The sequence below is a fragment of the Mus pahari genome, chromosome 3 (assembly GCF_900095145.1).
Source record: "Mus pahari chromosome 3, PAHARI_EIJ_v1.1, whole genome shotgun sequence".
Taxonomy (NCBI): domain Eukaryota; kingdom Metazoa; phylum Chordata; class Mammalia; order Rodentia; family Muridae; genus Mus; species Mus pahari.
Window position 1 is genome coordinate 51,356,598 of NC_034592.1, and position 16,889 is coordinate 51,373,486.

Consider the following 16,889-nt stretch of genomic DNA (forward strand, 5'->3'; position numbering starts at 1 on the left):
CTTGGTGATGAACAGCAGTACGGAAGTGTAAGCTGAATAAACTCTTTCCTCCCCAACTTGCTTCTTGGTCATGATGTTTGTGCAGGAATAGAAACTCTGACTAAGACACTTGTCTAACTGAAGAGAGGCTTACTGAGTGTTCTCAATCAATTTGGAAGATGGAATACTGTAATATTTACTAACAAATGGAATTTGGAGTCAGTATTAGAGGAGTTCAGCCAGGAAACATGTCGTTGATTGTCTTGGTAACTTCAACCTCCTCATGTATGGAATGTAAGCACATTAACCGTGAAGTGTCTATGTCAGAAAGGGTCTGGGTTACCCAAATGACATCATGCATGCACAATGGAGCAAAGGCTAGCACCTCACACGTGCTACATAGACATCAGCTGGCACGCCTACAACAGTTGTCTATTTTCAGGCTGTGAATATTATTTTGTAAATAAGAAAATAATAGGTACTGAGCTGAGAGAGAAAGGTGCCTATATGAAATGGGGACATTTATATCATCTATCTCTCCTAGGAGAGAACAGAAATAGAGTCCTACTGGAATCTGACTGAGAATCAACTCTAAAACCCAACTGTGTTTATGTCCTACATGCAAGGTTGGATTATTGCATAAAAACCCCCACTAAAAGGCCAGGTGTGGTGGCACACACCTTTAATCCCAGCACTTGGGAGGCAGAGGCAGGCGAATTTCTGAGTTCGAGGCCAACCTGGTCTACAGAATGAGTTCAAGTACAGCCAGGGCTACTCAGAGAAACCCTGTCTCGAAAAAACTAAACAAACAAAAACAAACAAACAAAAAAAACCCCACTAAGTCACTGCAGCATACCATGAAAGACTCCAGTAATAATTAAGGTTTAACACTAGTCTGTTACATCCTGGCAACGAGTAGATAAATGTGTACTGCTGCATAGACATTTGAACAATTTCATAGTCATGCCTAATTAGAATGAACTGCTTAAAACTCTTCAGTTTCAGTATCAAAATTCATTTCCTTCAGTCAAACCATGACAAGAATTTTAAAAGAAGGTCTGAGATTAAATTATTTTTAAGTCTGAAGGGTTTGCAAAATGAAAATAAAGCCAGATTTCTAATTCCCTAGGAGAGCCTGCCTTAGCTAATCATTAGCTACTCAATTCTATGCTCGAGATAAAGCCACTGATAAGGCTGTGCACTATTAGTAAGCCTTGCACCTGAAACAGGAACACACTCCCACAAACTTTATGACCCGTGAAAAGGGAAATATTACAAGAAAAAAATAGGACATGCTGGTGAAAGAACATGGTAAGGTCAGATGGGAAACTATAGCCGATGGACCGTCTGAATCCATGCCTAGATTAGCATTCACTTACATAAATGACATGAAATCTAACAGAAGACGGCAGAATTAAGGCAGTACTGCAGTCCACAGCAGTACTGAGGACTGGCGCTGGAGATGTTAGTAGTTTACATATTAATCACAAGTGCACTATCACATGGGCAGTAAAATCAGCAAATCCTGCATGAACCAGACAGAAATACAGGGAGAAAAATGTCCTAAAGAAGAGAAACAGTATATGTAGCCCAATTGCAATGATGTTGCAAAATGTTCTACTAGGCAATCTTGAATTATATCTGCTTTTAAGAATATTCTCAAGTTTGGGGAGTGGTGGGTTTAGCGCGAACTTAACCACTTGAAATTATCTTTAATCTTAAAATTCACTTTCTTCTTCAAGGAAAGTTTAACATTATGCTCAGCTAACCTTTTCAACAGCATAAAATCTATTAAATATCTTATGACTGGCATTAGGCTTATGCAAATATATTATGAATATGTCCCAACTTCATGTATGACTGATGGTTGAGTTTTAAGTCTTGGTGGAAGATCCCTAAATTAATTTTACAAGTTAAAAACACAAGTTGGTTTTAAATGTCATTATTTTGAATGTAATTATTTCATAATTAATGGAATATAGAAATATGAGAAATTGAATTTGCAAAGTAGATTTGCTCTGTAAGCAAGTTTTATTTTCAGTAACAAAATCAATATAACTGCATGTGGAACAAAAGCAATGCTTAAAATAAGAGGGAATTTAAAAAAAAAAAAAGAAGAAGAAGAAGAAGAACAATTGTTGTATATCCTAACAAGCACTGGCCATCCCTTTGAGGTTTTGCTGTTTATTTTCTCAAGTGCAATTTTTACAGCTGTATAAACACATGCAAAGAGAACTGGCCTTACACTGGCTGGAAACATACATGCCACTTGTTTGTTTCTCATTGAGGCTTTTTAGAAATAAACGATTTCCAGGTAAAATATGGAAAAGCTTTTCCCAAAGATCTGAATATCTGCTCTATAATAGCCTATTCTCTGGGGAAAAAAAAAACCTCTTATTTTATTATTATCTATTTAAGCCCATATTAAGAGTTCTCCTTGATAGCATGGAAAGTCTTACCTTGTCAGGATCGACTCAGATTATCAACATCCATGTGAAGGAATGGGAAAACAGACATGACCTATCAAGTACCAGTAGCTATGCTGAGCAGGGGACAGCAGGGGACAGCAGGTACAAGGCCTGCAGCTCTTCAACCTACACTACGTGAACAGTCACCTCCTCTGCCAATTTTAACACCACTCCTATCAGTCTTCTGAAATAAGTACTACGGTAGAAGCCAGTAAGATTAGAGCTAGACCATCTAGCCGGTGTTCCATGTGGCATCAACACCATTAGCTTGTGACATTTTTGTCCTAATTAAAGTTAAGGCCCTCCAAGGAATTCCAAGTGGCTGTGTTGGTCACGAGATTTGTTATCAACGTATCTTGTACACAATTCATTATTAGGTAACAGTGACATTCATATCCTCTAGTTACTAAGCTCAGTAAATGAACACATTTTTCTCACACTCTAAGCCTTCTATTTCTTTGTAGCAACACAAGGTGCTTGTGTGGATTCCTGCGTTACAGTAAGTGCAGAAAGAAAGAAGCCAGGTGCTAAGTCTTCGATGTTACTATCATACGTTGGGTCTCAGGAGTCATTCAATAGGGGTAGCCATCGTGGTGTGGTTATCACCATCCAGAGGTCCACCCTACAGAACATTTTTATCAGGTAGAAGCCAGCCGCACATAGTTTTGCAATATAAGAACTTGAAGATTCTGGGAAATTTAGTTAGAAAATTTTATTCCTCGGAGGAAAAAGAACACAGCAACGGAGAAATTCACTGAGTGTGGAAAGCTGACGGGAAGAATAAAACAGAGAGTAAAAACGCCCAGAATTATCTAGGGGAGCCCGAGGTGACACAGACGCACAGAGGTTGAGCAGCTTCCATTTACATTCACACCGGCCCTGTTTTTGTGCAAAGAGGAAAAAAAAAAAAAAAGACAAATTTTAAAGCCTATGCTATCTACGCCTTGGACAGACCTGTACATTCTTCTTCTCCAGACAAATCAGTGTTTATATCAGTCCCACCCACCCCTCATTCACAGGATCAAGGCTTACTAGTGACAATCTTGGCTTTAACATCTTTAAGCCCAAAGATGAGAACTGAGCTCAGCAGTATGTCTTCTACGAACAAGAAGAAAGTAGAACCTAGGATCCAAAGTAAACGAGAAGACATGGCGAAGATCGTGGTCCCCCATAATCCGAACAAACTGGATTGACATGTTTCCAGGTACAGATGAGGAGAACACCTTAAAGATTAGCTGAGCTTAGAACCCATGCCAATGGCAAGTGACAGCCAAAGTAATACACTGGGGGGGGGGGGGCTTTCCGTTCAGCCCAGACAGGAAGCCAAAGCTGTCCTCCACTAAGCTTTATCCCTCCCTACACACTTATCCCACAGCCATGCTTCCTCTGACCTGGCTCCTGTTAGTGCACGCTGCTGACTAGGGAAGGGCACATAGACTCATGCAGCCTTCAACACCAATGTAGGCCAGAGGCTATGTAAGCCTTGGACGTCTGAGTTCAGTGTTCTGCTGTGTCCTTAGTGTAAAGCTTAAGGCACGGTCAGCCTTTTGCTCACTGATAGACAATCTGCAAATGGTCAAGAGCTCTTGTTCTTTGAAGACACTTCTTTAGAGGTTAAAACGTAGTTAACAGGTCCCTTTGCTTTTAGGCTTGAAGCAGGACTGCAAGTGCCGACAGGGGATGTGCGTGTAGATTAACGGAGTGCTCCTTGTAGAACTTGGCCTGGGATATGAAAACTAAACACATAAAGCAGGCACCGCTGCTTCACTTTTCGTGGCCATGACTCATTAACAAACCTTAGAAAAGTTACAAAGAAACGATGTGCATTACGCATGGGAAAGATGAAAGGCTCTACTGTGCCGGTAGATTTTTCAGATGCATTAATCCACTCATAGCTTTGGAAGTAGAGCCAGATGTACTCATAGATCAAGCTGCAACTACCATGGTAACCACAGTTCCTAGGCAACTGTGGAACTCCATGTGGGGTCCACTTCCATACAATAAATACAAGAGGCGAGCAGGAGAGAAAATAAAAGTGTTACATGATAACCCAAACTTAAAAAAAAAAAAAAAAAAACAGGAAGAGAAATATTTCTAAATGAGTACAAATACATAATCTATTACAACAGGGAGTGTAACCTTAATTAGTCTGTGTAAAATAACTGGAAAATGTCACCAAGTAAAATAAAAAACAGATGTTTACTTGCTTCATGGGTATATCATCTGCTTCTAAACCAAATTACGTAGGAAAAAAAAAAAAAACTGTGTAAAAGAGGCATGCAAAGCATTCCTAAAAAAAAATTGAGACAGCCGCTGAAAAACGAATACACTAGGTATTAAGTTTCACTTGCATAATATTAGATGGCAGGAAGTCTCGGTTTCTCAATATTCAAATGTTGTCTGTGGCAGCACACAAATTGAGACCAAATGAAATGCTCAGTAGAGGTTTTCCCTTTACTGTGCTTCCAGCCACAAACCTACCCTACCCCAAGGAGGTTACACAGCATGCCAGTGACTGGGGAAAGTCAGTTACTGTTGTATACAGAGGATTCGAAGCAGTAAAACGACACCAAATGTGTGAGTCAAAAATTCTCCAAAGGTTTTGGGAATTCTACAGGTCGAGATCTCCAATAATTTCTTTTAAACTCTTCTACCTCCACTTGAGACATAAATAAGTTTAAGAGGCCAACTGATGGAAACAAAGCAGTCCTCTGCCTACTGATTTTGCTACATGTGTCCTCAACAGACAGCAAATGGTGCTAGGACTCAGATTTCTATACTTAGTCTTAATCCCCAAAGCTGTCGATGTCATTTTGTTGACAATCTTACTTCATGTGGTTACATGCATTTCATATAGGAATACAGTTACTGTTCCAATATATAACAAATAAAGGCCAAATACCATAGACCTTGTAACACAAATGACATTCCAAATCACTAGAAAAAGTCTGTTTGACAACACGTTCAAAAAGTTTGAGGGAAAACTGCTAGAAAATTTCCAATTATAAATTCATTTTGAAGTGCACATTTTCACAGAATATCATACATTCACCTTTACAGAGAAAGTGGCATGAGGCTGAAAATCATGCCAAAGCGTACAGAAAACCTTAGGGACGTGAAAGAAGACAGTTTAGCACACACTGACATGGAGCGTCAGTGACGCTTATTCTTGAGATGGAATGTCAGATGCAGAAATTCTATACAGGGCTGTGAACTTGGGTCATTAATGGGCCACTTTCGGGAAGAGCCCACACAGCAACTGTCAAAACCAGCCTGAAAGTCAACAGCCAGCTATGTGAACAATTCCAGTATATGTTCCAAAATCACTATCCAAATATCTCCACTTGCCAATGTTGAGAAATGCCTTAGAAGAATGAGGCAAGTTGTCAAACACAGACAGCCAAAAGTGGAAGAGACGTGGCCAACACTTTTTTTTCTTTTCAAAAACAGGTACATTTAAAGTAAGCATTGAACCCTATAGGTGGAACAACGATATGAACTCACCAGTACCCCCAGAGCCCGTGTCTCTAGCTGCATATGAAGATGGCCTAGTCGGCCATCACTGGGAAGAGAGGCCCCTTGGTCTTGCAAACTTTATATGACCCAGTACAGGAGAAGGCCAGAGCCAAGAAGTAGGAGTGGGTGGGTAGGGGAGCAGGGGCGGGGGGAAGAGTATAGGGAACTTTCGGGATAGCATTTGAAATGTAAATAAAGAAAATATAAAAAACTGACACTATAAAAAATAAAAATAAAAAATAAAATAAATAAAGCATCGACTACAGTGGATCACAAAACCAGTGTCTACTTAGAAGGGGACCAAAATGAACCAAAGATTAAACTGAATACATTGTTCATCATAAATAATTTTCATGTATTACTAATATTTAATATTTATAGTTTACTCTTCTATAAGGGGCTTTCAGGGTAAAACTGGAAATGATTAGAATGCTGTACAGTTAAACAGCGCACCCTTGTGGTCTAAGTTGCATCACAATCAATAGCAGTTTGCGTCATAGATATTTTTCCTTTTATTATGTTTTCCTATTTCACTGTTCCAGCGACTTAGACAAGCAAAGTTTGCTAAAACCTCAACTACATTGTTCAAGGTGGCATATAATGCTTAATCATAATTCATATTTCTATTTAAAATAGTAAACAAAATAGCAGCCAAAATAAGTAGCTTTCATTCACCAACAGGTGTGTTCTGCTGAATTTCATGAATATTTTAATATAAACAGTTATCAGTTCAAGAGTTAACTGTAAACAAATAATACCTACAGGTACACAGAAATTAAAACATACAAGACGAAGTCAGAGTCGTGATTATTCTCTTTAGAACGCACTTCATTAGGCAGTTCAGAGATGAGGAACGAATCAACCCTGTGGAAGCGAGAGAGCCGAAGACAGAGGTGCCATCACTGCTTTCTGACAGAGGAGACTTCACTTGAACAATGACTAAAAGGTCCTGCTTAGAACTGGAAACATTCCCGAAATCGATAAGGTTTATAAGGAAAATTATGATGTCAACAGATGTCCCTGGGACACCCCCCCCCCAAAGAAATAAGCTCCAATACAGCTTCTAACCTGGGATATGTTAAATAAGAAATACAAATGTGTCAGTTGGTCACAGAGAGCAGTATGAAGGTACGTTAAGCTGGTCCGCTTCTGTCTACTCTGGGTTTCAGAAATGACTGGAGCAGCAGGAAGGGAAGACACTGTGGATGAGACTAAATGAAGCCTTGGTTTCTAACAGAAGTCAAAAGAATGAAACAAATGAATACCAGGATGACTATGAACTTATGAATACAGTTTGGTAAAACCTAGGGTTGCATGATAGATCTGCCAGTTCTCACACAAGGTGAATCAGTAAGTATTCACGGGTTCAAATTTAACAGCAAGAATATTATGACCGGAATTACAAACTGGACATGGTAATTGCCTAGGAATGTTATAAAAAGTCCCAATGGCTTCAAACAGGGTTCTAATGGCCAGAAATCTGAAATCAAAACATGTGGCGAGACATGCTCTCTGTGAAGGACTCTCCTTGCCTGCTGCATTCTCTGGTGGCTTCCAGTGTTCCCATATGGCAGGACACCCAGCTTGGCCTGGGGCTGCACACAACTCCCTTCTGTCCTCATGCTATATGGCTGTATGAATTGTCTTATAAGGGCCCTAGCCTTTGCACTAAAGCCCAACTTAAAGAAAAGATGGTGGCACCTCCAAACTGAAATCCACATGTACACTATTTCGAAATCATACTTACAAGTATTAGGGCGTAGAGAAAGAGGGACAAGCAAGATAGAAGCGGGCTTCCCGAGAAGTCAACTTTTTGTTCCCAGAAGGCACTGTGGTGCATAATGGTAGGAAATTACAGAGGTGGGTCTCCAAACAGGAACAATGGGGTCAGGTGAGGAGTCAGGGACCTATAAATAATATCCTCACAAGGGAGGCCATTTTGTGAACTCTTAAGTCTTAGGATCCGCACCCTCCTTACATCAGGGCCTGAAGTCAATTCCTGGAGGAACGTTATTCAAACCACTACAGTTAATATTCATTTACAGACTCAAAAAAACCAAACCAAACCAAGCTGTAGAACAGATATCCTTTTTAGCAAGAATAATAAATGGACTTTAAGAATACAGATTCAGGTATGGTCAGTTCAGTAATAAAATGGGTAATGGAGAAAGTAGTAGAATAGGGAGGAAGGGAGGGAAGGAGGGAAGGAAGGAAAAAAAGAAACAAGAAACTAAGGTGAAGGAAGAGTTAAAAATGAAGGGTGTCTAATCACACAAAATCTGGCCCCGAGTCTAGACTGTGTCGAGATGTCTAGGAAGCCATGTGTTCTTCCCTGAATGGCGTACATGAGCAGACACATGCAGACAAACATAACCCCAGCTTAATCATTAAGGATTTTGGTAACGAATAAACAAAACAGGGTCCTTCAGCTTCTCTAGAGAAAAGCAAATAATGCTGGTTCCTGTTGAACAATACATCAAAGAACTACCCAGATGTCCAGATCAAAAAAACAAAATAATCAGAAAATTGCATAAAGATGTGTAATTTGCCAAAGGCAATATTTAAAAAAAAAAAAATCACTTAACACGGGGCACCAAGTGGTCACAGAGCAGAGGGTGAGAATCCAAAGAACCAGCTTTCCATGAGGTCGCTGGTGGAGTGGATCAGACTTCCAAAAGGCAGACAGTAGAAGACGATGTGGACTCCTTGGAAACTGAAGCACACAGAGGCTGCTGGGGCAGCCTGGATGAAGACAGTTGGAACAGAGATAACTCCTATCCCAAGACCAAAGCGGTTGGTAGCTATGTGAGAGTGTCAGTTACATTCTTACGGTTCACATCTCAGGTAATTAAAATGCAAAATAATATTCAAAGGCTACGGTTCCTGTGAAGAAGTATAAAGGGGCCATATGCAAAAGGAGGTCTTTGAGGCCAGCCTTGCCCCGCCTTCCCTGATTAGTTTCTGTCTGGTTCTCGCTCGGGCACAAGCACGCTGTCTCCTTGGCATCCTGGAATCCAAACAGAGTTCTTTCTCCACCCGACTCTTGCACTCCCACACACATTTACGACTGAACACAAAGACTGCCTTTTCCGTGAAGCATCACCCACCTACAGGGTGGACGGATACCCTTGAAAGTTTTTCAGCAAATGATTCTCTCAGTGGAAAAAGAAATCGTCCCTCTGTTTTGTGAGATTTTTTTTTTTTTTTTTTTTTATGGCACAGTGTTAACTTAGATAAGAAAAAATACTAAGTTTTTAAAGAGTTCATTTCTCTATTTGAGTTGCTAACCATCTAGAGCGGTAGTAAAGTCCTTTAACTTCCTAAAGGACTCCACTCAGTGTCTAAATATCTCAAAATGCATTTTACTTTCAATGTCACTCAAACTATCTCACCCAACTCTATGAGCATCTTATGTTCAATCACATTTACATAAGTTTTACTTATGCTCTACCAGAACACAGCAAGGAATGTGCAGATATTTTTTAGACAAATGGATCTACACAACAAGGTATATTCAAGGAAACTTTAGTATTAAATTAATTTAGTATTATTTTCATTTTAAGCTGAGGAAGTCTGGTGGGGTGGCTTGGTTGGTACAGGGGCCTTCCTCCAAGCCTGATGACTTGGTTTCAATCTCTGAAACTGGCGTGCTGGAGAGACAGCACATACATGCATTGTTCTCTAACCTCCATGTGCCCACCCACATTCGTGCCCACACCAAAATAAATGAACTTTTTTTTTCTTTTTTTGTAAATTGACATGATTTACGTAGCACATCCCCTCCAGATGGACAACATGAGTATAAAACAGCAACACATTATTAAAAGGCTTGTTTTTAAAACACAGCATTAACAGATCAAGTAGACACCAGGATTTCCCCTGGAGAATCTCAGAAGATGCCAGAGGTTAGAAATGCAAGCATGGAACATACTGACCTATGTGGATTTAAAAAATGTATATGTTCAAAATATGCACTTAATTCCTCATACGTGCAACCAATGACCATGATGAAGTAAAGCAAGACCAAATGTATGTAGTCTGTGTTGGCCTGAGGATGGAAGCTTCCTATAACTGACATCTAAAGACACGGGAAAAGCATCCATCTTTTTCTATCAACCTTGCCAGTTACTATTCTACTGAGTACATAGGTTTTTTTTTTGTTGTTGTTTTTTGTTAAGATTTATTTATTTTACGTATGTGAGTACACTATCTTCACACACACCAGAAGAGGGCATCAGATCTCATTATAGATGGTTACGAGCCACCATGTGGTTGCTGGGAATTAAACTCGGGACCTCTGGAAGAGCAGTCAGTGCTCTTATCCTTTCTCTCCAGCCCCACCGAGTACATATTAATAACTGCTTCTTCCTCAGGAGTCTAAGTGGAAGAAGATAAGTTAGATACGGAAAAAAACAGATGCTCCCCAGAGCAACCTGCGAAGCAAAGCAAACCCAGGCTACCTTATCTGAGCCATCCACACTGGTGGACCTCTCCACACAAGACGCTCGTCTCTCCTGGCCTTGAGCAGCACCCTGGGATGGGGGCATCGGTGGCAGTGGGGCACGCCTCTTCTTGGGTGCGTCCGAGGGCAGCGTGTTGGAAATGTAGGGTTTGGAAATCGTGTTGGACCTCGTAAAAGATGGACGGTGCTTGCTCACTAGTGGGGTTGCAGGAGCACTGGCAGTCTAACAGAAAATCAAAAGGCAACGGTCAGAATAAAAAAAACACTCTAAAAATACTTGTTAAGAATCTTATCATGCTGCATGAAAATGCCTACTTGCTCTCGCTTTTTCTTGCTGCGTTGGAAAAAGCTGAAAATCCCTTTGTTTTCTTTCTCCTTCACAATGTCCGGGTTGTGTGATATTTGGCAGGACTCTGAAAAAACATGAAAAACAATTTACTTTTTGTTCACGGGTGGAACGTTCCTTCTCAGTGTTTCTCTTCTGACTTCCCTTTAAAAAAAGATTTTCTGGTGATGACTGTCACCCACTACAGTCACTATGAAAGGTACCATATACCTCACCCAATTCTCAAAGCAACAAGCGAACACAGTGACCACTTTAGGTGAGAACGAAGTGCGGCTTAAGGAAGAAGCAAAGACACATGGCCAGGGCCAGGAGGCACAACTAGACAGTGAAGTTTCTTAGGCACTGTGTAATTACCAGAATTTCAAATGCAAAGTAAGAAGGCTGCATCGTCGCAGTGACACATGACGCTTCTCTCCCACGCAGCTTATCCTTTTGTTTATTTCAGCTATAATTTTGTCAGGGCTAAAAAAACCACGAAGCATTTCACTCTCAAAAGCATGAGCCGTTATAATTACGGCTGCCACTCTCTCTACTCCCATGGATCTAAACAAACTCTGCACGGAAAAACGCTCCAAGAAAAATCTGATCTGTACTGAATATATTCAGAGATTTTTTTCCTTGCCATCATTTTTGCTGGAAAGTCACAATAATGACCATTTACAAAGCATTTATGAGGCACTGGGTATCACAAACACTCCTGAGATGATTCAATGTATATGGGGGGGGGGAGGATTGGGCGTGGGCATAAGCTATACATATATGCAAACACTGGGCAATTCTTTATCAGGGACTTGAGTTTCCATAGATTTTGGTACCCTCAAGGGTTCACAACCAATCTCCCCCAGGCACTGAGGGAAGACTAGACCACGTACTGTCTCTTAAATGCTATTTGTTTAACCTAGAAGTTCTAGTGGTTCCAGAATTACCAGGCCCTAAATATTAACAGTGCTGATTAACTTTAGTTAGAACAGCAACCGCCAAACTTCAAGGTTCTGTTTTTATCTTTCTTTAAAGTAAAAACAACAACTATAACAAACAAACAACAACAACAACAAAACAAGACCTGGTTCCTAATATCAACTGAGGGGGTCAATAACCAAGAGCCAGGCCAGCGTCTAAGCCGGTCTAAGCCGCTGTGCCCCAGCACGCTTCCAATATGCTATCCCAGTGAAAGGAACCACAACCTCTCTGCGTCAATTGATTTATTGTTTGTAGAAAGCAATGAGTTACAAACAACTAGTCATGTAAAGGTACAGGTTACCAAAGCCCACTGGGAGTCATACTAAAGGACTTAGGGACCATGCTACAATGATTTCTATTGGCAAAAATCAGGACAACTGAGATACCATAGAAGTAGCTCTATTGAAAGGGCTTGAGGAGCGGAGATCTGATTCCCTGAACCCACATAAAGCTGGACGTGAGAACACACATCTGTAACCCTAGTGTTCTTACGATGTGGTGGGAAGCAGACCGGAGAACCACTGGAGGCCTGTGGGCCCTCTACCTGGCAGGCACATTAAGAAACCCTGCTCAAACAAGGTAGAATACAGTGACCAATATCTGCGATTATCCTGCTTGCTACATGCACGTGGCAGCACACACACTCCCATCTAGCAATCCCACCCTGCCCCACATGTGTATATACACGAGATTGAAAACAAGAGCTGGTAGCTGAAAGGAGGAATGCCCAAGACCAGCGCTCCTTTGCAGTTCCTGCTCAGCTGCACATGGCAGATGCTGAGGACTAGTGATGTTATTAAAGTGTCTGTAAGTGGAAGCACAAACCTCTACCTGTGAAAGGGATCTCTCTGTGTAGCTCAGGGTGGCCTAACAGCTCTGGGCTTACGCAACCCCTCCTCCCTCACCTCCTAAGGAGCTCCGACTACAGACAAACAGTATCCGGCTCCTATCAAGTATTCTTGCCACAAATTATCTCATCTAAATCTGTCAAGTCTCTAGATTTATACTCAGTTGACAAGAATAAGTAAGTAGGTGAAATTATAACCACAGGGTGCATGGGATCAGTCCTGATAGAAACAGACTACGGGATGGACCATGAGACAAAGGACCTTGTGTCTTCAGTTTAAAAAAAAAAAAAAAAAAAAAAACTTAGAAATTCAAAAAAGGAGAGGATAGGACTAAACTGTGAAAATATTTTTTCCACAAAGAAACATGAGAATTTTATGCAAATCAGTACAATTTCAATGACAGTGGAAACAAAGCACTTCACATAAAAAAAAAAAAAAATGAGAGATACCTGGGCTGACCTTGGTGGTAGAGGTGAGGGCAAACTTGCCCCAAGGCCTTGAGCGTGGGAGAGCTGGCCCTCTCAGTTGTCTTGTTGTCTGTATTACAGTGATGTGGGTGAGGGAGAAATGCTCTCCCACCCTTGTTACCAGTGGTAGGCAAAAAAGCTGGCCCCAGAACATCAGAGAGAAGACCTGGCTCCTCATCTACTGGGAAGAGCAGGCCCTGTATCTAGCCTGGGTCCTGAGGTGGGGACTGCAGGTGAGCCAGCCCCAACAGCATTGAGTACGGAAGAGCAGGAGAGCCAGCCTTGCCTCTTGTCTGCTAGATGGTGGTGCAGACAAGGGAGAGACATTTTCCCTCCCCTCCTTCATCTCTTGCTGTCTGTGGCCAGCAGGAAAGCTGGCCCAGGATCACAAGGGTGGCAGAACTGGCTACAACAGTCAGGAGAGCAGGCCCCGACGCTCACCTAGGCAGCCGGGTAGTGCTGGCCCTGGTAGCAGGAGCTGCTGGTGAGGGCAGGAGAGCAGAAGAGCAGGCAGGACAATGGGATCACATCTCAGGCTCAGATCTAGGGCTCTGAGTTGGTCCACCCCAACAGCTACCCCACCGATGAACTGCTGAAGTACATAAAGGGGCCAGTCCTTCCTACAGATCCAAAGCTACAGGACCTCCATGACACAGGGCAACAACAAGATTTCTGAAAGGAACCCAGTAAGGTTCTGGTATTTATAGAGTAGCAGAAGCCAGAGGCCCTCTACCAGGACCAACAAGTCATTTGAGAGAAATGTTAATGGGACTTAGAAGTAAATGTACAATTTTATATGCTTTTGTTTAAAATGTGTTTATAAATAACATATATCAATGTAGAGGTCACAATGTAGGAACACAACAGAGTGTACTGGCTGGGTTTTGGTTTTCTTTGGGTTGTTTTGGTGTTGGTTTGGTTTGGTTTTTTAATCAATTTGACACAAGCTACAATCATCTGAAAACAGGGAACCTCTTTTAGAAAAGGCCTCCCTCCATTAGATGGCCTGTAGAAAGGTCTCTGGGACATTTTCTTTAATAATAACTGATGTGGGTGAGGGTCCAGTCTCTTGCGGCTTGGGAAACCCCTCGGTAGGTGATCTCGGGCTGTGTAAAAAAGCAGGCCGAGGAAGCAATGGTCTCTCCTTCAATTTGTCTCCCAGTTCCTCCTCTGCTTGAGTTCCTGCCTCTGCCTCCCTTAAGGACAGGCTGTGATCAGGATGTGTAAGCCAACTGAAGTTTTCCTGCTCAAGTTGCTTTTGGCCACGGTGTTTTATCACAGCAACAGAAAGAAAAGCAGGGCAGATAGTTAACGTCGAAACACATACTAGTGTGTTCTGTCACAGCAACGTTCTAAAGGAAAACTGCATTCACCTATTACCACTTCAATAACTCAAACATTAAATAGGCAGCACACACTGCACAAGGGCCTTCCCAAGGCTAACAAGGAACAGTGAGGACACAGGGCTTCAAGGCTAAAAGTTTTTCATACGCTTTATTGCTGAGAACACCTCTGTGGAAAAAAAAAAAAAGAAGAAGAAGAAATAAAAGCTTCTTTCTGAGCTATTTCCCCCAAGCTGGTATATGTTAGTTACAAATGTAAAAAATAAAAAAATAACTTCAGCATTCCCTTCACGTTTAAGTAACTAAGCGACCTGAGATTTGAATAACTTGCAACTTCATAGATCCATTCAGTAAGTGTAGCCAGAATATGTCTGATGATGCTTTCCCGTACCCAATCCCCCTCCACACTATGTCAGCGTCACCCCTCTCCAATGAAAATCGTGTGTGCAGATCGCTAAGCATCAGAGTTAAACACCAAGACAAGTGAAAACCTGTTCTCATGATGGCAAATGGCTCAAGCATGGGAGCTTCCCAATTCTCGAAGAGAAAGTCCCGGCACAGAGTCTAAAGTCTTCTGATGGCATCAGGTAAAAGCATGTATGGTTAGGATAGACCTGCTGGACTCTGAACACTGTAAATAAGCTCTCTTGACCCCACAACTCTAGTCCCTGAAGTTCCTGCACATGCAGTTAAGTCTCCGAAAAACCCCGTTCAGGTAAGACTGGAACAGACATTAGATATCAATGGATAAAACGCCTTAAAGTTGAGCCTAAGAAGATCTTGGACTGTGGTTAGGAGCAAGCCAAGTATAAGCACTGTTTCTGGAAGGAAGCAAAGACCATTTGTTACCATTCCTTGACTACCATTAAAGTAGAACCCAGACATATAAAGCTATTTTCTCTAGAAGGTTGACACCTTGGCTTAACAGTCAATGTAGCCTCAGAGTTAAAGAGCCTGTTTTTAATTCTCTGACAGGGTATATTTTAAGATGATTTTTTAGGAAATTTTAACTCCTTTCATCAGGCTAGCCCGTGATAGCCACTGAGAATAAATCAGCATATACCTGCTCAAGTGGGCTTAATCAGAAGAACCTGGCAACATGTAATACGTACTTTAATAAGCTTTGATTTTATGCAGGACAGTAGCAAATAAATCTGCAGAGGAATTTAGTCCAGCAACACAGTTGTTCTGACTAGAATTATACACCTTTAATCCCAAACAATGAAATGCTTGTTTGTAGAAGCAAACAGCTATTGTTGAAAGTGAAGTCTAACTGAGGGGCAGACAAAGTGACAAGTCAAAGAAAGATTTGACAGAATGAGTCAGAGATGGGATCCTCCCAAGCCTCATGAGAACAAACAAGAAAGAGAAGCTGCTTAAGAGCAGTCCAGGAAGAGAGAGTGAGCCAGTTCTGTTCAGTCAGTTGAGTTCAGTTCAGCCAGTCAGCACAGGAGGCAGTGCAGTGGAGTTGGGTTCATTCCTGAGTCCGTGCAGTTGGACATAGGCCAGCAGAGACAGTTCAAGACAGAGAATGAGAAGGAACCAGAAGACTAGAACAGACTGCCCATTAGTTTGAAGCCAAGCAGAGCAATTCAGTGAGAAGCCAAGAGAAGCCAGATTGAATAAGTCAGCTTAGAGAGGAGTTGGAGCACAACCGCTGAGTTGAACCAGCCACTTAGAGACAAAGAACTAGACAGGGTGAGCTTATGCAGAAGTTATTCTCTGAGATGACAATTACATCAAGCAAATAAAGCTACCTTTACACAAATCAGTGCCCTGGGCCTATCCTTTTTTAAATGGAAGGAAAAGACTCCCAGATTCTATTATTGAGTAATTTTAATCAAATTTCCCTATGAAAGTAATATATATATTCATTATAAACTACAAATATAAAGAAATATGAAAACTTGTTCCTAGCCCAACCACTCAAAGCTAATCACTATTAAACATTTTAAGCACTTCCTTTTAGAAAATTCATGTAAAAGGTTTTTTTACATACAGTATTATTTTCCTTTATAAGCCTTTAAACCTAGTAATTGTAACATAAAATTTTTATGCCATTACAAAATTCAGACAAAATCTAAATGGTGGGGGGAAAATGTGATAAAACTGCCAGTGCCTCCTCTCCCAGTCACTGTTCACTGAGAATAAGCTCAATCCATCCCTTCCACAGCATTGCCAAAGTGATCCATTCACACTAGAGCCAAGCACACTCCTACCAAAATCAGCATCTTTTATATGAGGTAGCAAACCCAGTTTCCCACACTTTTAGCAAGGTATTATTTTCTGTATTTTTTCAGTGTCTGGGATTTTTTTTCTCCTAGAGAGCTCAGGTTGGCCTTGAATGTAGAATCCTCTTGCCTTGCCTTCCCAAGTGCTAGAATTGAGGATCTACTCCCAGGTCTAGAATGACATCATTTATCAGTATTCTACTGAAATGAAATTAGTATAATTTGAGCCAGAAATCAAAGAAGGTAGAACCTTTATTTTTTTTTCTTAA

General features: G+C 41.2%; 1 protein-coding gene across 13 annotated transcripts in view; it reads right to left on the reverse strand.

Moving 5' to 3' along the window:
* Positions 1-16,889, reverse strand: part of Cobll1 (cordon-bleu WH2 repeat protein like 1) — a 154,703-nt gene that overhangs the window by 29,735 nt on the left and 108,079 nt on the right. For all 13 annotated transcript variants that reach the window (XM_029535778.1, XM_029535780.1, XM_029535775.1 and 10 more), the window contains 2 exons: positions 10,741-10,838; positions 10,424-10,648 (listed from right to left, as the gene is read on the reverse strand). In XM_029535778.1, coding sequence (XP_029391638.1) covers positions 10,424-10,648; positions 10,741-10,838 — 323 coding nt within the window. The remainder of the gene's footprint in view (positions 1-10,423; positions 10,649-10,740; positions 10,839-16,889) is intronic.